Source organism: Agrilus planipennis, unplaced genomic scaffold (assembly GCF_000699045.2).
Source record: "Agrilus planipennis isolate EAB-ADULT unplaced genomic scaffold, Apla_2.0 scaffold98, whole genome shotgun sequence".
Lineage (NCBI taxonomy): Eukaryota > Metazoa > Arthropoda > Insecta > Coleoptera > Buprestidae > Agrilus > Agrilus planipennis.
In genome coordinates this window covers 1006131-1024760 of record NW_020438866.1, presented here as the reverse complement: position 1 = coordinate 1024760, position 18630 = coordinate 1006131, and the positions used below count along the sequence as shown (strand labels likewise).

The 18630-nt window shown below is 37.4% G+C and overlaps 2 protein-coding genes and 1 long non-coding RNA gene across 5 annotated transcripts in view; 2 read left to right on the top strand and 1 right to left on the bottom strand.

Moving 5' to 3' along the window:
- The window catches only part of LOC112904814, a 353641-nt gene that overhangs the window by 36834 nt on the left and 298177 nt on the right, over positions 1-18630 (top strand). The gene's annotated exons all lie outside the window — the stretch shown is intronic.
- The window catches only part of LOC108737011 (neuroligin-3-like), a 241664-nt gene that overhangs the window by 38002 nt on the left and 185032 nt on the right, over positions 1-18630 (bottom strand). The window contains exons 4-9 of the mRNA XM_025975814.1: positions 11285-11431; positions 10019-10546; positions 7134-7160; positions 6970-6996; positions 3406-3415; positions 2685-3150 (exon numbers count right to left, since the gene is read on the bottom strand). Coding sequence (XP_025831599.1) covers positions 2685-3150; positions 3406-3415; positions 6970-6996; positions 7134-7160; positions 10019-10546; positions 11285-11431 — 1205 coding nt within the window. The remainder of the gene's footprint in view (positions 1-2684; positions 3151-3405; positions 3416-6969; positions 6997-7133; positions 7161-10018; positions 10547-11284; positions 11432-18630) is intronic.
- Positions 3755-11233, top strand: LOC112904807. Its single transcript, XM_025975804.1, has 2 exons — positions 3755-3838; positions 10739-11233. The coding sequence occupies exon 2, from the start codon at positions 10780-10782 to the stop codon at positions 11143-11145; it is 366 nt and encodes a 121-aa protein (XP_025831589.1). The 5' UTR covers positions 3755-3838; positions 10739-10779; the 3' UTR covers positions 11146-11233.

The window sequence follows — 18630 nt, the reverse complement described above, 5'->3', positions numbered from 1 at the left end:
CAATTTTTTTGAAATAGGGTAGGTTAGGTTAGGTTAGGTTAGGTTATCGGGTTTTGTTCAAGTGACCACCCTCTTTCGATCCCCCACCTCCACCTGCTTGAAAATAATTTTTTTATTGAATTTTATTTGAATTATAGTGTACGAAAATTGTCAAAATAATCAACTTTCAACCCCCATAACTTTTTATGGGGATGAGACCGCCGCAAATTTTTATGGTGTTTTACTCAGGTGACCACCCTCTTTCGATCCCCCCAAACCCCACACCCGAAGGGGGGAAGGGGCCATCACCTAACACCCACAACTTTTTATGGGGGTGAGACCGCCACGAACTTTTTATGGTACAGTGGTGGGGGAGACCTCCTCTTTCGATCCATCATCTAGACATTTACCATGTCGTATTATTAGACGAAGTAGCTGCACCGACTTTCATTACATACATATCTCCGCCATAACTTTAGCCAATTTGCATACTAGCACGTTAACTGATTTATGTTATTTGTATTTGTTTGGCAAACCCAAAAAGTTCCACGAGCAACAAATTGATCTTTCTTTTTAATATTCTTCATGTACAGAGCAAAACCTAACGTTTCCACTAAGATTAATGGCGTCGTATAGTCGTCTTATGGAGGTATTTTAATAAATTCGGAACCAACTTTTTAAATTCTTTCCGGCACATCCGTTCGTCATCTCCACTAAATGGATTTTAATCTTCCGTTTGCTGAGAAGTTTTTAATTGAGAGAAAGAAAGCAAAACGGATAGATGGCTGGTCATCATCGTGAACAGTAGGTAGTAAGGCAAAATTCAGCTTCACCAAGTTTGTCACGAAGTGTGCAGATGTTACCACTTTTCGGTCGCTATATATACGACTCTTGCATGACGCCACGTAATCCAGGCACGATTCCTGCAGGATATATTCTGAGTTCGACGGTTTTATCATGCTGTCAAATAAGATCATTTCTCTATTGTTTATAACGTGGTCGCACGGAATTTAAAAAACCTTATCTGATGCTTACCAATAAATGGGTCGATTTTAGCCACAACGTTTCCAATATTCACCCAGTGAAGCCAAAGCCATTGAGAAAACTAATAGTCTAAGTATTTACGTACGTGCTCTTTTAGTCGAAGCGCTGAACTTTGTCTTGCTTATACGATCGCCACCGCTTTAAAAGTTGAATTTCGATTCTAAACTGTACTTAAGAATTCCTCAACGAGATCAACTATGAATGCTCTATACGTACTTTCTTAGTGAGATGTACTAAACTGACATGAAACTTTTGGCATTATTGTGAGCTTCCTTGTTATTACGTATTATAATATTTTTCGATTGAACAATAATAGGTATAACTAATATACGTGAAAGGCAAATTAATAATAAGTATTTCGTTATTATAAAGAGCGAATGTAAATATAGGAGACGAAATATTAAAAGAAGTGGCTGATTTTAAGTACCTAGGTAGACAGATAAGTCAGGACGGAACAAGCAGTAGGGATATAAAACAGAAGATAGTGCAAGGTTGAGTCGCCTTCAATAAAAAGAAGCCAATTCTTTGCTCGCGAACGATTAATTAAGAAATTAAAAAAAGATTGTTGAAGGTGTATGCTTGGAGAGCGGCGCTGTACGGGTGCGAAACATGGACGGTGGAAAAGGAAAGGTTAAGAGATACCGCGGATAGAGGAGGTTAGAAATGAAGAGGTATTAGAAAGAATAGGAGAACTTCTATGGAAGTCAATATGAAATAGGCAAAATAGGTTGGTAGGAAACCTTGTTAGGCATGAAGGTCTAATCAGAAACATATTAGAGGCAAAAACAGGAGTTAAGAGGAGTGGAGATAGACCTAGATTAGATTACATATTACTGTTCACAAGTAGTTAAGGATGTGGGATGTTTTAGTTTTAGGAAAATGCGAAGATTAGCTCAGGATAAGAAGGAGCGGAGGTGCGTGTCCAACCAGTCTTAGGACTGACGACCTTATGATGATGAGACTTTTTTGTTTTGATGGTCAGGACTGTCCTAATAATGAGTATTGTTGAATTGCTCACTTAAGTACACCTACTTTAATATCCTTTGGGAATATAACTTTCTTCACAATTCTATGTCAGTTTTGATACCGAAATTCATCCAGAATTTATTATAATTCGCGTATATATACCTATAGAGTAGGCTGTATTTTCGAAAATCGCGAAAGGAAAACATTAATCTTTCGTTCGTGCTGTAATTAGGGGAGCGAATCCAAGTAGATAATTTTAAAATCAAGTTAATGTAATTAGTGTCCTGTAATATGAGTTTCCAAGTTTTGTTTACAAACAATCCCTGTCAGAAAGCGAACAGCTTGTTGCTTCTCTATTCGCAAAACTTTGGTGAAGTAATTAGAAGACAGGAAATTGGTATACAGATCACCTAACTGCTTTTCCCAACTTTATCATGAACTGAATAAAATGAGAGCCTTTTGCCCGAACTTTATATGTTACTTTTCGCTTGAAATGAATTATAATTCGGCCAGATAACTTCAAAGCAAAATTTTACGTACTACTCATGCCACAGTTCTGGTACTGACACAGTTCTTTATTTATATTATTTAGAAAGTCGGTAAACAGAGTGGCTCACTGTTTCTAATTAAAGGCGTTGCAAGTTAATTTCTTAAGCAATTAGGCGTAATGATTTTATTAAGTAATCGTTACGTACTTGAGGATAATCTCCATCTTTCGTTTGGTAATCAAACACATAGAAAAACGTTTTGGGACCTTCTTGTTCTTGTCCTGGTTGTGGTGGTTTGGCACTCAGGAGATCCCCCGTCTGCACCAAGGGAGCAACGAATTGTGCATCGCTTAGAGCAGCAACCGCAGCATCTCTTGTGTTTATAGGATGCTGAACCGTCCTTTCCCAGTCCGTATACTCATTTACCACAGTAAAAAATATTTCACTAAGATGGTATGTGTACGCGTTTCTTATATAAGTCCTTATGATCCTGTCCCGTCTTTCGCCCTCGAAGCCCGCTTGGATATCGGACGAGGAAAAGCGCCAGAGGGCTTCACTTGTCACCACACCGAAAAGAAGATCATAAGGATTATTACCCTTTGGTGTAAATGAAGTGTCACTTCGTTTCATGTTCAAATTAACTGCGCCACTCGTGTAACTACTTTGAACGTCACTTGATCGAAAGAATGTGAGCAGCTCTTTGGAGAAATCGTGCTTAATTACTACACCGTCCACACTTGGTCCGAAAGCACTTAAATATGCTGGCGGCTGGATATCGGCACTTAGAAGACGTTCCAAAGAAACTTCTCTCAGGCAGTCTACAATTATCTCGTGATCCACGTCGATCTTTTCGGGAATTGTACAGTTGACTTCTTTAGCGAGTTTCACTGCAAACATCACCGGATTTTCTACGATTGCCCATGAGGACAAAGCCGAGCCTGAGAGGAGAATAGATCTGTGGAAAAGACCTGGCATCACGGTGGGTGATATCATGAGGAAGTTGATGCAGGCAGCACCCGAACCATGTCCTGCTAGGGTTACGTTTTTGGGATCTCCTCCAAAAAGCGCGATATTTTGTTGGATCCAGTGAAGAGCAGCAATTTGATCCATTAGTCCGTAATTGGCTACTCGCGCTTTTGTGTTCGGAACAGGGTTTGCATTAAGGAATCCTGAAAGAAACAATGTAACTGATAATTGACTACCTTCAAGTATGCTCATTATAAAATGAATCAAGGTGTTTCTGATTTAATCATGAAAATGATGTTCATAACCTGTCACTTTATATATTCCACTGAATGTCAAAATTGTAAGTAGGTAAAACAAAAAAAAATACACAGCTGTTGACTACAATTTCGAAGAAGGTGNAATCTTTTGCCCTTGCACATCTATCCCTACAGTTGTACTGTCTTTAATGATGTTGATGGCGTTTTCGATGTTTAGATTAAAAAGTAGCGGTGACAGTGTGCATCCCTGTCTGACTCCCTTCCTAATATTTACTTCTCTACGTTGCGTCCCTAGCTCTATAACTGCCTGTTGGTCTTTATACAAACTAAGGATCACTCTTCTATCTTTGTAACTTAACCCTACATTTTTACTAAATATTACCATGAATGTTTACCTGTCAGTGGTGTTCATGGTGAAAGGTGGATAAACACGTTAGAGCCTTTGAAAATTCTATAAGTACAACGTTTTGTTGCCTTTATTTCAATTTTTTCAAGTTTGGATGTTTCCACCCTATAGTAATGCTGGTGGGCGGGCAATCCTTCTGAGTCACATTTTCGTGCAAAGCCGGAGGATAAGGCGGAAGACTTTTTGCAGTCACCTTTTAGAAATCGTTGGAATGGATAAGAGGTGATTGAAAAGCGAAAGATACGAGACAGGCGAAACGGAGGCGGAAGAGAATTTAAAGATTATAAGTGGAATGCCCTATACGTAGAAATGTAAAATAAAATGGGTCACATGCGTTTCACGTAAAATTCCCTAACTTTTCTTTTGTGGAAATTTAGAAAAATGAATGAGCGTCAAGACTTTAAAGTGATGTTGAACGGACGAACGTGACCATATTATAAGGGTTCCTAATGGATATGTTCAAAGCACTAATAAAAAGAGGAAATCTGGAGAGTGTGCTCTTTCACCATTTCCTATTGTATTTATTATATTTTATCAGGTTTTTCCGGTTGATTTAAGAGTTTAGTTCTTTAGATAAAGAAGTCATAAGGAACTAATTGGAACCACTTTTCGTTAAGGTCGTGAGGAATCGTCCACTGTCTTTATTTTTTTATGAACGTCCTTCAATCGCTTCAACTGACGAGAGGATATTTTTAGACTGCTAAATGTCGACAAGAAGTGGGCTTAATTCTAACTTCCAGAGGCAACGTTAATTAAAAAGTTTCCTCGAAAATCTTCGTGATGCCGCTGACTGTGACCCGCAGTGAGATTTTAATTGTCTGAGAGTGAAGTTTGCGAGTTGAAATAAATGCAATTATATGGAACGAATAAGTAAAAATAGACTTCTTTTTTTTATTAATTTCTCCGCTGTGAGCACTGTTTGTCAAACAAAAAGGATCTTCTATTTAGGATGTGCCAAGTTTTTAATCGGACTAGGATCCTTCACTCAATTAACCAGACAACTCATCTCAAGCCACGAACAAAATTTTAGATTTTGTCTTTGTGGAAATACAAACTACAAATATATTTTATATAACTTCCTGTATCATCATCATAATAAGTTCGTCAGTCCTAAGACTGGTTGGACATGCACCTTCAGGTTTTCCTAGCCTGAGCTAATCTTCGCATTTCCCTAAAACTAGAACATCCCACATCCTTAACTATTTGTGAACAGTAATCTAATCTATGTCTATCTCTACTCTTCCTAACTCCTGTTTCTGCCTCTAATATATGTTTCTGACTAGATCTTCATGCCCGAGAAGATGTCCTACTAACCTATCTGGCCTATTTCTTATTGACTTCCATAGAGTCTTCTGTTCTCTTATTCTTTATAATATCAGTTCATTTCTAACCTTCTCTAACCACGGTATCCTCAACATTCGCTTGTAACACTACATTTCGAACGCTTCTAGCCTTTTTTCTTTTCTGCAGCGCCCACCGTCCATGTTTCGCACCCGTACAGCGCCGCGCTCTAAACATACACTTTTAATTTTTTTTTTTCGAATTTTTAAATTAATCATTCACGAGCATAGAAGTGACTTCTTTTTATTGAAGGCGACTCGACCCTGCGCTATCCTTTGCTTTACATGCAGCAAATTTTGAATGGATTCTACATTTTTTTTAAATTTATGGGATAATTGTGTAATCGTTAAAGTAAAGAATATTGCCCATTATCCGACTACGGATGACGTGTAAGTACAAAATCATATTATCCATAAATTTACCAAGAAATCGTTCCATTTAGTGGCGAGTAACTCGAACAAGCATTATCCGCATATGTTACGCGATACGGCGCCACGTCGTTCCAAGAGTCAGCGCTGCACGTTTGCAAATAATGTAAAGGGAATTTGCGGACGGCCCTCTAGATTTGCATCAGCTGCAAATTAAGCCCCGACTAACTTTTGGAAGCGGCCGGCAAATTTAAAAAAGTTGAACAAAAAAAAAAAAAAAGGAAGAAAAGTGCAATACCAATTGTTTCGACCGTTGTTCAGAACAATAAACGAGCAAAAAGAGAAAGAGTTGGTACGCGACCGGGCTGCATACTAATTGGACGCTCATTTGTGTTCATACATTACCTACGTGTTATGTAGCAAGGGGCTGCCGTAATTTTTTGGGCCAATGAGCATCCATCTTTGTATAGGCACGGCCACGTACGTGTGTGCCGGCTTTCACGATTATTAAAAACTTTTCTGATAGAAGAACCATTACTCATAATGATTAAATAGCCGATACACGTAGGCTAGCCGACGCCGGCGCCGGAGCCACATTCAATTTCGCTTATCGCGGAGAATTTCAAATTCAACTGATCATTTCAAACAAAAATGCATCGCTCGATGCTCTTTGTCCAAATGAATAGCGAATTAACGAAATTGCCAAAAATTATGGATCAACAATGAACTTTATGTAATTCTACGAGGTCGTTGGCGCTCGTTATTGCATTGTTTCCATCAGCGAGACTGTTATTACACACGCAAAAGTACGAATGTATTTGTATCATTGTTGTATATCTTTATATATCCATTCTTGATGATGGTCGCACTTTTTCATGACTTTGATTTGTGAAAAAATATGCACGAAATAAACAATGTGCACTACTCAAAGCTGATGGCAATGCTCCATAATCTAACAAAGTGTAAATCACTTATCTAAGAAAGAAAGAAACATACAAATCAGCCAAAATTTTCTATTTGAAATCATTATGCCACAATGATGCCATATGACTGACATCAGACAACCTGGCAATCATGCCGGTGATAGCGAATACCAAATACACTTATTANAGGGTAGGTTAGGTTAGGTTATCGGGTTTTGTTCAAGTGATCACCCTCTTTCGATCCCCCACCTCCACCCGCTTGAAAATATTTTTTTTATTGAATTTTATTTGAATTATAGTGTACGAAAATTGTCAAAATAATCAACTTTCAACCCCCATAACTTTTTATGGGGATGAGACCGCCGCAAATTTTTATGGTGTTTTACTCAGGTGACCACCCTCTTTCGATCCCCCCAAACCCCACACCCGAAGGGGGGAAGGGGCCATCACCTAACACCCACAACTTTTTATGGGGGTGAGACCGCCACGAACTTTTTATGGTACAGTGGTGGGGGAGACCTCCTCTTTCGATCCATCATCTAGACATTTACCATGTCGTATTATTAGACGAAGTAGCTGCACCGACTTTCATTACATACATATCTCCGCCATAACTTTAGCCAATTTGCATACTAGCACGTTAACTGATTTATGTTATTTGTATTTGTTTGGCAAACCCAAAAAGTTCCACGAGCAACAAATTGATCTTTCTTTTTAATATTCTTCATGTACAGAGCAAAACCTAACGTTTCCACTAAGATTAATGGCGTCGTATAGTCGTCTTATGGAGGTATTTTAATAAATTCGGAACCAACTTTTTAAATTCTTTCCGGCACATCCGTTCGTCATCTCCACTAAATGGATTTTAATCTTCCGTTTGCTGAGAAGTTTTTAATTGAGAGAAAGAAAGCAAAACGGATAGATGGCTGGTCATCATCGTGAACAGTAGGTAGTAAGGCAAAATTCAGCTTCACCAAGTTTGTCACGAAGTGTGCAGATGTTACCACTTTTCGGTCGCTATATATACGACTCTTGCATGACGCCACGTAATCCAGGCACGATTCCTGCAGGATATATTCTGAGTTCGACGGTTTTATCATGCTGTCAAATAAGATCATTTCTCTATTGTTTATAACGTGGTCGCACGGAATTTAAAAAACCTTATCTGATGCTTACCAATAAATGGGTCGATTTTAGCCACAACGTTTCCAATATTCACCCAGTGAAGCCAAAGCCATTGAGAAAACTAATAGTCTAAGTATTTACGTACGTGCTCTTTTAGTCGAAGCGCTGAACTTTGTCTTGCTTATACGATCGCCACCGCTTTAAAAGTTGAATTTCGATTCTAAACTGTACTTAAGAATTCCTCAACGAGATCAACTATGAATGCTCTATACGTACTTTCTTAGTGAGATGTACTAAACTGACATGAAACTTTTGGCATTATTGTGAGCTTCCTTGTTATTACGTATTATAATATTTTTCGATTGAACAATAATAGGTATAACTAATATACGTGAAAGGCAAATTAATAATAAGTATTTCGTTATTATAAAGAGCGAATGTAAATATAGGAGACGAAATATTAAAAGAAGTGGCTGATTTTAAGTACCTAGGTAGACAGATAAGTCAGGACGGAACAAGCAGTAGGGATATAAAACAGAAGATAGTGCAAGGTTGAGTCGCCTTCAATAAAAAGAAGCCAATTCTTTGCTCGCGAACGATTAATTAAGAAATTAAAAAAAGATTGTTGAAGGTGTATGCTTGGAGAGCGGCGCTGTACGGGTGCGAAACATGGACGGTGGAAAAGGAAAGGTTAAGAGATACCGCGGATAGAGGAGGTTAGAAATGAAGAGGTATTAGAAAGAATAGGAGAACTTCTATGGAAGTCAATATGAAATAGGCAAAATAGGTTGGTAGGAAACCTTGTTAGGCATGAAGGTCTAATCAGAAACATATTAGAGGCAAAAACAGGAGTTAAGAGGAGTGGAGATAGACCTAGATTAGATTACATATTACTGTTCACAAGTAGTTAAGGATGTGGGATGTTTTAGTTTTAGGAAAATGCGAAGATTAGCTCAGGATAAGAAGGAGCGGAGGTGCGTGTCCAACCAGTCTTAGGACTGACGACCTTATGATGATGAGACTTTTTTGTTTTGATGGTCAGGACTGTCCTAATAATGAGTATTGTTGAATTGCTCACTTAAGTACACCTACTTTAATATCCTTTGGGAATATAACTTTCTTCACAATTCTATGTCAGTTTTGATACCGAAATTCATCCAGAATTTATTATAATTCGCGTATATATACCTATAGAGTAGGCTGTATTTTCGAAAATCGCGAAAGGAAAACATTAATCTTTCGTTCGTGCTGTAATTAGGGGAGCGAATCCAAGTAGATAATTTTAAAATCAAGTTAATGTAATTAGTGTCCTGTAATATGAGTTTCCAAGTTTTGTTTACAAACAATCCCTGTCAGAAAGCGAACAGCTTGTTGCTTCTCTATTCGCAAAACTTTGGTGAAGTAATTAGAAGACAGGAAATTGGTATACAGATCACCTAACTGCTTTTCCCAACTTTATCATGAACTGAATAAAATGAGAGCCTTTTGCCCGAACTTTATATGTTACTTTTCGCTTGAAATGAATTATAATTCGGCCAGATAACTTCAAAGCAAAATTTTACGTACTACTCATGCCACAGTTCTGGTACTGACACAGTTCTTTATTTATATTATTTAGAAAGTCGGTAAACAGAGTGGCTCACTGTTTCTAATTAAAGGCGTTGCAAGTTAATTTCTTAAGCAATTAGGCGTAATGATTTTATTAAGTAATCGTTACGTACTTGAGGATAATCTCCATCTTTCGTTTGGTAATCAAACACATAGAAAAACGTTTTGGGACCTTCTTGTTCTTGTCCTGGTTGTGGTGGTTTGGCACTCAGGAGATCCCCCGTCTGCACCAAGGGAGCAACGAATTGTGCATCGCTTAGAGCAGCAACCGCAGCATCTCTTGTGTTTATAGGATGCTGAACCGTCCTTTCCCAGTCCGTATACTCATTTACCACAGTAAAAAATATTTCACTAAGATGGTATGTGTACGCGTTTCTTATATAAGTCCTTATGATCCTGTCCCGTCTTTCGCCCTCGAAGCCCGCTTGGATATCGGACGAGGAAAAGCGCCAGAGGGCTTCACTTGTCACCACACCGAAAAGAAGATCATAAGGATTATTACCCTTTGGTGTAAATGAAGTGTCACTTCGTTTCATGTTCAAATTAACTGCGCCACTCGTGTAACTACTTTGAACGTCACTTGATCGAAAGAATGTGAGCAGCTCTTTGGAGAAATCGTGCTTAATTACTACACCGTCCACACTTGGTCCGAAAGCACTTAAATATGCTGGCGGCTGGATATCGGCACTTAGAAGACGTTCCAAAGAAACTTCTCTCAGGCAGTCTACAATTATCTCGTGATCCACGTCGATCTTTTCGGGAATTGTACAGTTGACTTCTTTAGCGAGTTTCACTGCAAACATCACCGGATTTTCTACGATTGCCCATGAGGACAAAGCCGAGCCTGAGAGGAGAATAGATCTGTGGAAAAGACCTGGCATCACGGTGGGTGATATCATGAGGAAGTTGATGCAGGCAGCACCCGAACCATGTCCTGCTAGGGTTACGTTTTTGGGATCTCCTCCAAAAAGCGCGATATTTTGTTGGATCCAGTGAAGAGCAGCAATTTGATCCATTAGTCCGTAATTGGCTACTCGCGCTTTTGTGTTCGGAACAGGGTTTGCATTAAGGAATCCTGAAAGAAACAATGTAACTGATAATTGACTACCTTCAAGTATGCTCATTATAAAATGAATCAAGGTGTTTCTGATTTAATCATGAAAATGATGTTCATAACCTGTCACTTTATATATTCCACTGAATGTCAAAATTGTAAGTAGGTAAAACAAAAAAAAATACACAGCTGTTGACTACAATTTCGAAGAAGGTGTTTCTTCCTTATTACAATCAGTAAAAGAGGTTTTAGAAATGACTGACAAATATCAGATCTATCAGTCAGAAACAGCTGGAGAGGATGAAGAAAATTGCTGGTCCACTTTTCAAATAGACAAACCTCTAGAAGAAACTGTAGCTAATAAATTGAGTAACTTGAGAAAAGCTTTGACAAAAAAGATTCAAGAGCACAAGGATTACATACAAATCCACCAGGGCACCCTTGGACATCACGAGAAGCTACTCAGGGAAATTGTACAGGCTGAGAGCGATTTTCAAAGGAATCGTACTGTGCACTTCAGGGATAAATGCTTCTTACCACTGAGTGGAATATCTTTAGAAAATTTACCGTCACGGGAAAATAGGAATTACATACAACCGGAGAAACCACCAAACGAGTAATGATGTATTTTAAATTAATATCTCACCTTCTTTAATAGATGAAAAATATTGAGCTATTTCAGGATTAAATACAATCTTTTAACAGCCATCGATAATTTTTTATTGTGTATTTAGTAGATACGTTATTTTTTTTACTCACCCAAAATTCCCAGTCTGTAATTCATTGTTACTACGACAAGTTCTGCATACGACGCCAAAACACTACCGTCGTATGGATTTCCGGAGTTCCACTCAAACGATTCTCCATGAATATAAACGATAACAGGGTATTGGTGTTCCATATCAACTGAAAAGGAATAAAAATCAGCAAATTGTACTTATCCACAACGATAGAAGATAGTGCGTTCAGGTCGAGTTGGTTTTGTTGATGGAGAACTACAAATTATGGTATTGATATTTTGTTTTATATTTACTTTTGAAGTAAAGCTTCTATATCGATAGTAGCAAGGAAATTTACTAGGGTATAAAACCATAAAGTCTAACGTCACGCGTCACGTCATGAGCTAAGTGTGATCCCTGTTGTATATGTCCAAAAGGAATCATTTTAACAGGCTTCAGAAGTTAACCTAATAGTAACAACCTCTAATCCGAAAATTGCCATTTCAACAAATTGTCAGTAGATCGCTCCTACGCTTTATTGTATATGTATTGCATATGCGTTTGTGTTTCTTTTTAATTGTAATTCCTCTCTGCAGTTTTTTATGGTGCAAGCGTAAAAGTTTTTAACAAAACTAAACCAATATTTCGCATTCGTCCGCTCGAAATAAAATTGTATCTGTCTGATGTTTAGTAATTAGCTAAAGCAATAGTTTAAGCCAATTTTTTATATAAATCACTTACACGTGTACATTATAACACGCTCGCCCCTTTTTATTTACGCATAAAAGCATTATTCGTTACATACAAAGCTGAAAATTCCCGATTCTAAATACAAAACCAATAAATTACGTAATGATCCATAGTCAAGTAGCTAAATGAATTAATTGTATTTCATCCTCAGCAAAACCTATTTGATTCAGCATTACCTTCTATTAAAGACATTAAAATCGGATATTATTTGTTATTGCGCTCCACTGGTCAATGAAAATCCGAGCTTGTAAACAAACTTTATACTTATTGAACTTCCCTGCCGACCAGAGGATTGGTTGGAAAATTTCAGTAGCGTTTGCTAATCTTCCTCTCCGTCAATATCGAAAGGTTTGCACAAAATTTAATGAACGGTTTTACATAAAACTACTTGCGGGTACTAAACTAAATTCCATCACAACTTCTCATGAAATATTAAACAATTGAAACGAGCGGATAAAAAAACTCATCGATGCCAAGAAGAAATGTAAATAATTTTTTTGTATAAAGGTTGAATTTTTATAACATGGAATGTCGAATTTAATGTTTAGTTTGGAATTAATTCGTTGCAACGTTTATGTATGTGTTTGTTGAGTGAAAAACGAAAATATATTTTACCCTATATGGAGTCCCTAGACAAAAATTTTCAGTCTCTCAGAGTCTTTCAGCGTCTCTGAGAGCGTGTCTCACAGTCGTTCACAGTCTGTTATTGCTTAGGTGTTTTTATGGATCTCTCACAGTCTCTGTATGAGAGACTCGAACGATAAAATTGTTAATTCGGAGTTTCGAGTCTCTCACAGAGAGATTGAATGAATAAAACTGAAAAATTGAGGGACTCGAGTCTCTCGTAGAAAGACCGGGATCTCTGAAATATGTTGAACTTAGAAACTTTTAACCATATCTATCGAGACACCACTTATTGAGAGATTCGAGTCTCTTGTTCAGAGATTCGAGTCTCTCGTTCAGAGATTCGAGTCTCTGGTTCAGAAACTGGATACGAAATGAGGATCTCTCTGTGAGCGACTAGAGTCTCTCGTTCAGAGACGCAAAACAGTCTTTTTGACAGTCTCTCTCAGCGACACCAGAGAGACTCGACGAGAAACGGAGACCCACGTCTCACTTTCAGAGACTCTGAGAGACTGAACATTTTTATTTCGGGTACATAATTCACAAAAACATACTCTGTGTAACGCGAAAACGAATTTTAACCATGTCTATCGAGACACCACTTATCGAGAGATTCGAGTCTCTCGTTCAGACACTGGATACGAAATGAGGATCTCTCTCGACTCGAGTCTCTCGTTCAGAGGCGCCAAACAGTTTGTTTCACAGTCTCTCGACAGTCTCTCTCAGCGACACCAGAGAGACTCGACGAGAGACGGAGACTCGAGTCTCGCTTTCACAGACTCTGAGAGACTGAACATTTTTATCTCGGGGTGCGATAGTTCAAATAGAAGTTCTAAATAACTGCGTTAGTTGCCCAGAGTGGAGAACTACTCCTTGTATACTTTTATGGTTAAGTTAAATATCATGACAATGGGGTGAATGTGTTGTTTTGTGTTTAGATATTTGTTTCATTTGTTTTCGAAAGTAAACGGCCTTTCAGCGCTGCTGCGTATGCAAATCTAAAAGGAAGCAAAAGTTTTTCAACAAATCTCGTCGGAAACGTATAAATTTGAAGCAGTCGCTAAGGTTCTCTTAGTGTTGGATAAACACCGCCACCACCGGTACCATCACCTCGGGTATCTTATCTACGGAAAGTTTTTAACTGCAGTTTGCACAGGCTAAACTTTACTTCGTCCCTTGTTGGTTTCTGAAGAATTAACATTACCATTACTTTATCTTGAGGAAATGTCCTGTCGTGGAAACTTTGCCCCGAACTGGGAAAGACATTTTGTCAGTGCTTCTTCTCTTCAAACGCTTTCCCCGCACTTACTTAAAATGAAAGGGCTTCCTTCCGTTTATGTTAACTGCTCGAAAATTTTTGCGCCTCTTTTGTGAATTGAATGCGTCCTTGATTTACGAAATAATGAATGGTTGTAGAAAAAGGAAAACAGAGTTTGATACGTCTAAAGGGAGCATTTTAACAATTAAGGGAATAAAAGTATACGTGGGATAATGGGATTTTCGTAGTATTCAATCGTATTTACAGAAAAAGGTCACTCTAATGCCTCGGAGGTAGCCTACCCAGATTATTACAGAAAGACTAAAAAATTCATGTAAGTATGATGTTTGTGAGAAATATTGAAATTATATCAAAATGAGCTTAATATTATATCAGCATGCTCGCAAGTTAGTAAAAATCGAATCCTTTTAAAAATTAAGGAAAAGTTTTCAATTATTGGTCAACTTTAACCCTTTCTGATGGAAAAATTAGACATAAAACGGGAAAGCGCCCCATTGAAGAACAACCGAGGTACACCCCCTCTATACATCTCTACATTTCTATGAACAAGTTTATATTAGAATGATTTTTCTTATTTCCAGCAATCGTAAAACACATCAATTTTTTTTCGTTATTCGAAAAGTTCGACATTTGAGTATTCCTTAGGCATTTGTTTACCCTCTAAACATCTGAGACCTTAGTAGGTACGCTCTTTGTATCTATAGGTAAATTACGTAGTTTGCTGATATTGCTACCCGTGTTCTGATTGTTTATATCTCATATAACGGTTTAATTTGATGGCTTACGCTTTTCACGTTATTAGTAAAGTCTATTAACCCGAGAGGAAATCATTAAAGTACTTTCTAGAGCGTGCTGTAGGTTCAACGTGCGCCCTTTCCAATAGCATTCCTATTAAAATATGAAATTTGATTGGTTGAGAAGCGTGCGTCTCGGATTATTATTTGAAAGTTCCTTTCAAAGAACCGTCCCAACAGTAGTTAACGATAATAATAAATTTCCAAGTAATGGGAACGGGTTTCGCATGTTGAGTGTGATTTCGAGAGGTAACTATAGATGTTGATAGGTGAGACTTCGTGTAATCTGCAAATGGAGAAACTTACGACTTGTTGAAATACCTAGGCGACGTTTACTGTTCATGGGTTTTAATATCCTGTCAGCATTGAATTATACGACTAGAGCGAAGATGTATGTGAAACCTGTACGAAGCCAAATAGGATATAGATCAAGATTTTTAGTAGTTTCTCCGGTCTTATCGCTGCGCTCCAGGCTCCTTCTTAAAGACGTTACTAAAATTGTAAGTTGCTGTTTACAGCATTCAAGGAAATTACGAGCACCGAGTACTTGCTAACAGCTCTGTTAATACATATACCTATGAGTACCTACATTCCACTGCAAATGATTGTTAAACCTTCCACCTTCATGCACTCAAACAAATAGAAGCAAACGTAAACATAAAGAGAAGATGGAAGATTCTTCTATTAAATTATAGCTTCTTGTCGATTATTTCGTCTTAAGAAAATTGTGTAAAACGATAACGTAGTAGAAAATTCCGAATCCTCGGAAATGATAAGCAAGAACATATTTTAGATATAATGTTTAACTATTTGTATCTAATAGTGAAATCGAATGTTAGTGCATCGAAATTTTTTGGTACTGCGTTAGCGTCTGATTTTATGTGACTGCAACAGCGTATAAATCTCAGCCTCGATCCATCGCATTGTCGTCGTCGGACAGAGCAGCTCTTTGCGTCACCCCTCGTCCCATGTTGCGCAGCTATCTGTCCCAGTCCTGTCGCTGCGGAAACGGTCGGAAGAATTATTAGAATTTCGAATGAAATATTACGGGGGCCTTTTTTCGCGACTTGGAATAAATTTTGCCCGCATCGGATGTTTGTCAAGGAGGAAACGACTCTCTTTTGGACGTCCAACTTAACACTCCACTTCCGGATCGTATTGGATCCAAATGTCCATCGGTTGACCAGTGTGATTATTATCGGTAGTGGGTTGCGATTTTTAATTATTTTTAATAAAGTGAAAATCTAAGATATTTATATAATTTTTAGCAGGTATCTGGTTATTATATAAGGTTATTTAAAAATATTCATATTATGGATAGGTTTGTTTTTGAAACTACTGAAATTAAGATTATTCTTTAGCTATGAGAGATGCAGTATTTACTACTATGTTCCAGCGGAGTTTCTATTTCAAATGTTTGTTGAGGGTAAAGTAAAGAAGGTAAATGACTAAAATAAAATAACGAACATAAGACATAAGAGGTGAATACATAACATATAACCAACCAACTCTTTCTTTATGTTGTACTGCTAATCGAACATCTCTAACGGTTACCACTAGTAATACCGATGGCGAAAACAATGTACTACTATGGAACCCTTTCCGCTTGACTAGATCATAATCTATTTTCACTTTTTCTGTTAATATTATGCCTACCTACATGACATTTTATAGACTAGTGCAATAATTATTAAATTTCATTCACAGAAAGTCTCTTAGTAACTAAAAGACCTTGTATTTGGAAGTTTTAGAATTAGTACACATACGAATTTAATTCCTTTGACCTAAGGACTTCAAATTACGAGAACATTATATTGCACACGTAGGTATGTGAATATTTTAATTGTAGTCGAATACTTGGTTGGATATCACTTAAAACAGCAATTTCCTTTGACTCCTCTAAACAATTCCGAGAATCCTTGAGTAAAGTTGACTAAAGCATCCTAATGCTTAGCTTAAACCAATTTTATTGCACTAATTGGAAGTAAATGGAAACGCAGAGATATTGCACGCTTTGCAACTTTAGTTAATTAAGTTTTCAAGCATTGTGTATGTTTCGTGTACCTTGCTTCTGTAAGAAATTAATCAAACGAGTGTCTTCTTCATTCGTTAAGATTTACTGCATCCTTAGTTACACTGAAACAAGCCTGAAAGCGTTACAACGCGATGAAAATTAATATTTATCCTTAAGAAAGATGATCTACAGGTAACTTATTCATTAATTTCCCTTTAAAATTAACAATGTATTTAAGCAGATTTTTGCTTCACATTTCACATTCTAAAGTTCGTTAACGATCATGCGGTCCGTATTTCGTTTGCTTTATGATGCATGCGCCTAACATTTTCCCAACAATATTCCTCCCTAATTCCAGCAAAATTTCAGATGGACGTTAACATATTACGCGCTGAAAACTTTTCATCAGAAATTCTCTCTTTTCGTTGGCATGACGAGAGCTTCGAATTCGTTTTTGTTTGAAGGTCCATGATCGTGGGGGGAGGGTAGAAGCTGTCAGTTGTTTCAGGACAATTACAAATTTTCTCATTCAAAACAATAAAACCGCTGCTTCTATACACATTCGGTAACGTGCTATATATTGTCATTCTGTACTTTTGTACAATTTGTGCTCCAGATGCTACAAAATAGCAACACCATTTAATCAAAACCGCTAGTTTCCTTAAATATTATTTCATTTCACAATCTCGATGTATACATAACTACCATAGTATTAATGTATGCATGGAATTCTGCATGGAAAAACTAGTTTTATGTGTTTCACTAAAAAATTTCACTAGTTTTATTAACACTGAAAATGTTTATGTTCGGAACGAACTGCTAAACATGACAGAAGGTCTGCAATTAAGCAGAGGACACTGCAATACTAAAGTATTATGACTTTAATTGTATCAATTTAATTTTGGTTCATCACTGTGGGACCCCTTACAACCATGGGCGCCATGGGGTGCTACCAGGGTTGCCAAATTGGACGTTTGTCCTCAATTTGAGCGATTTTAGAACATGTCTTCCGCGCAAAAATTTTTATTGGGCGATTTTCCACAATTTGGGCGAGTTTCAAATTAGTTCTAAAATTATTTATATGCATGTATTTTTGTCTCAATTTTATTTTCTTCTGTTTTGTTTTTAAATATTTGACATTTATGATGTGATGATGTTGGTTTCGCGGTTGTAGTCATATTTAAATAATTGAGCTTATCAACCGAAAGTAGGTGCATAACAACCATCTAGTGAACAAAATATGCACATATTTTACTTTGTCAATAATCGACGTCTTGACGTTCAAATGTTCCTTTGGCTTAGGTACTGATTCTCTGATTTAGTTTACTGTGTTGTTGAAATTACCTTATAAAAAATAATTGTATTATATTCAATGGCCGTTAATCACTAATAAAAAATTAATACATTTGGTTATTGACGTATTTTAAAAAATTATAATGAATTATCATTTCCCGAGATAAAAACGTTCAGTCTCTCAGAGTCTTTGAAAGCGAGACTCGAGCCTCCGTCTCTCATCGAGTCTCTCTGGTGTCGCTGAGAGAGACTGTCAAAAAGACTGTTTAACGTTTCTGAACGAGGGACTAGAGAAATCCTCATTTCGTATCCAGTCTTTGAACATGAGACGAATCTCTGAACGACAGACTCGAATCTCTCACTAACTTGTTTTCGTAAGGAGTTGCATTCAGAGATCACAACAGGATTTCAGTAAACTTCAGGAAAAGAAGATATTAAATCAATTTCTTTTGTAGACAATGTTTTCTTAAGGAACATAAATTTTAATAGGACCGGCCCCAGATAAAAGTGTTCAGTCTCTCAGAGTCTCTGAAAGCGAGACTCGAGTCTCCGTCTCTCATCGAGTCTCTCTGTCAAAAAAAAAACTGTTTAGCGTCTCTGAATGAGAGGCTCGAGTCGCTCATAGAGAGATC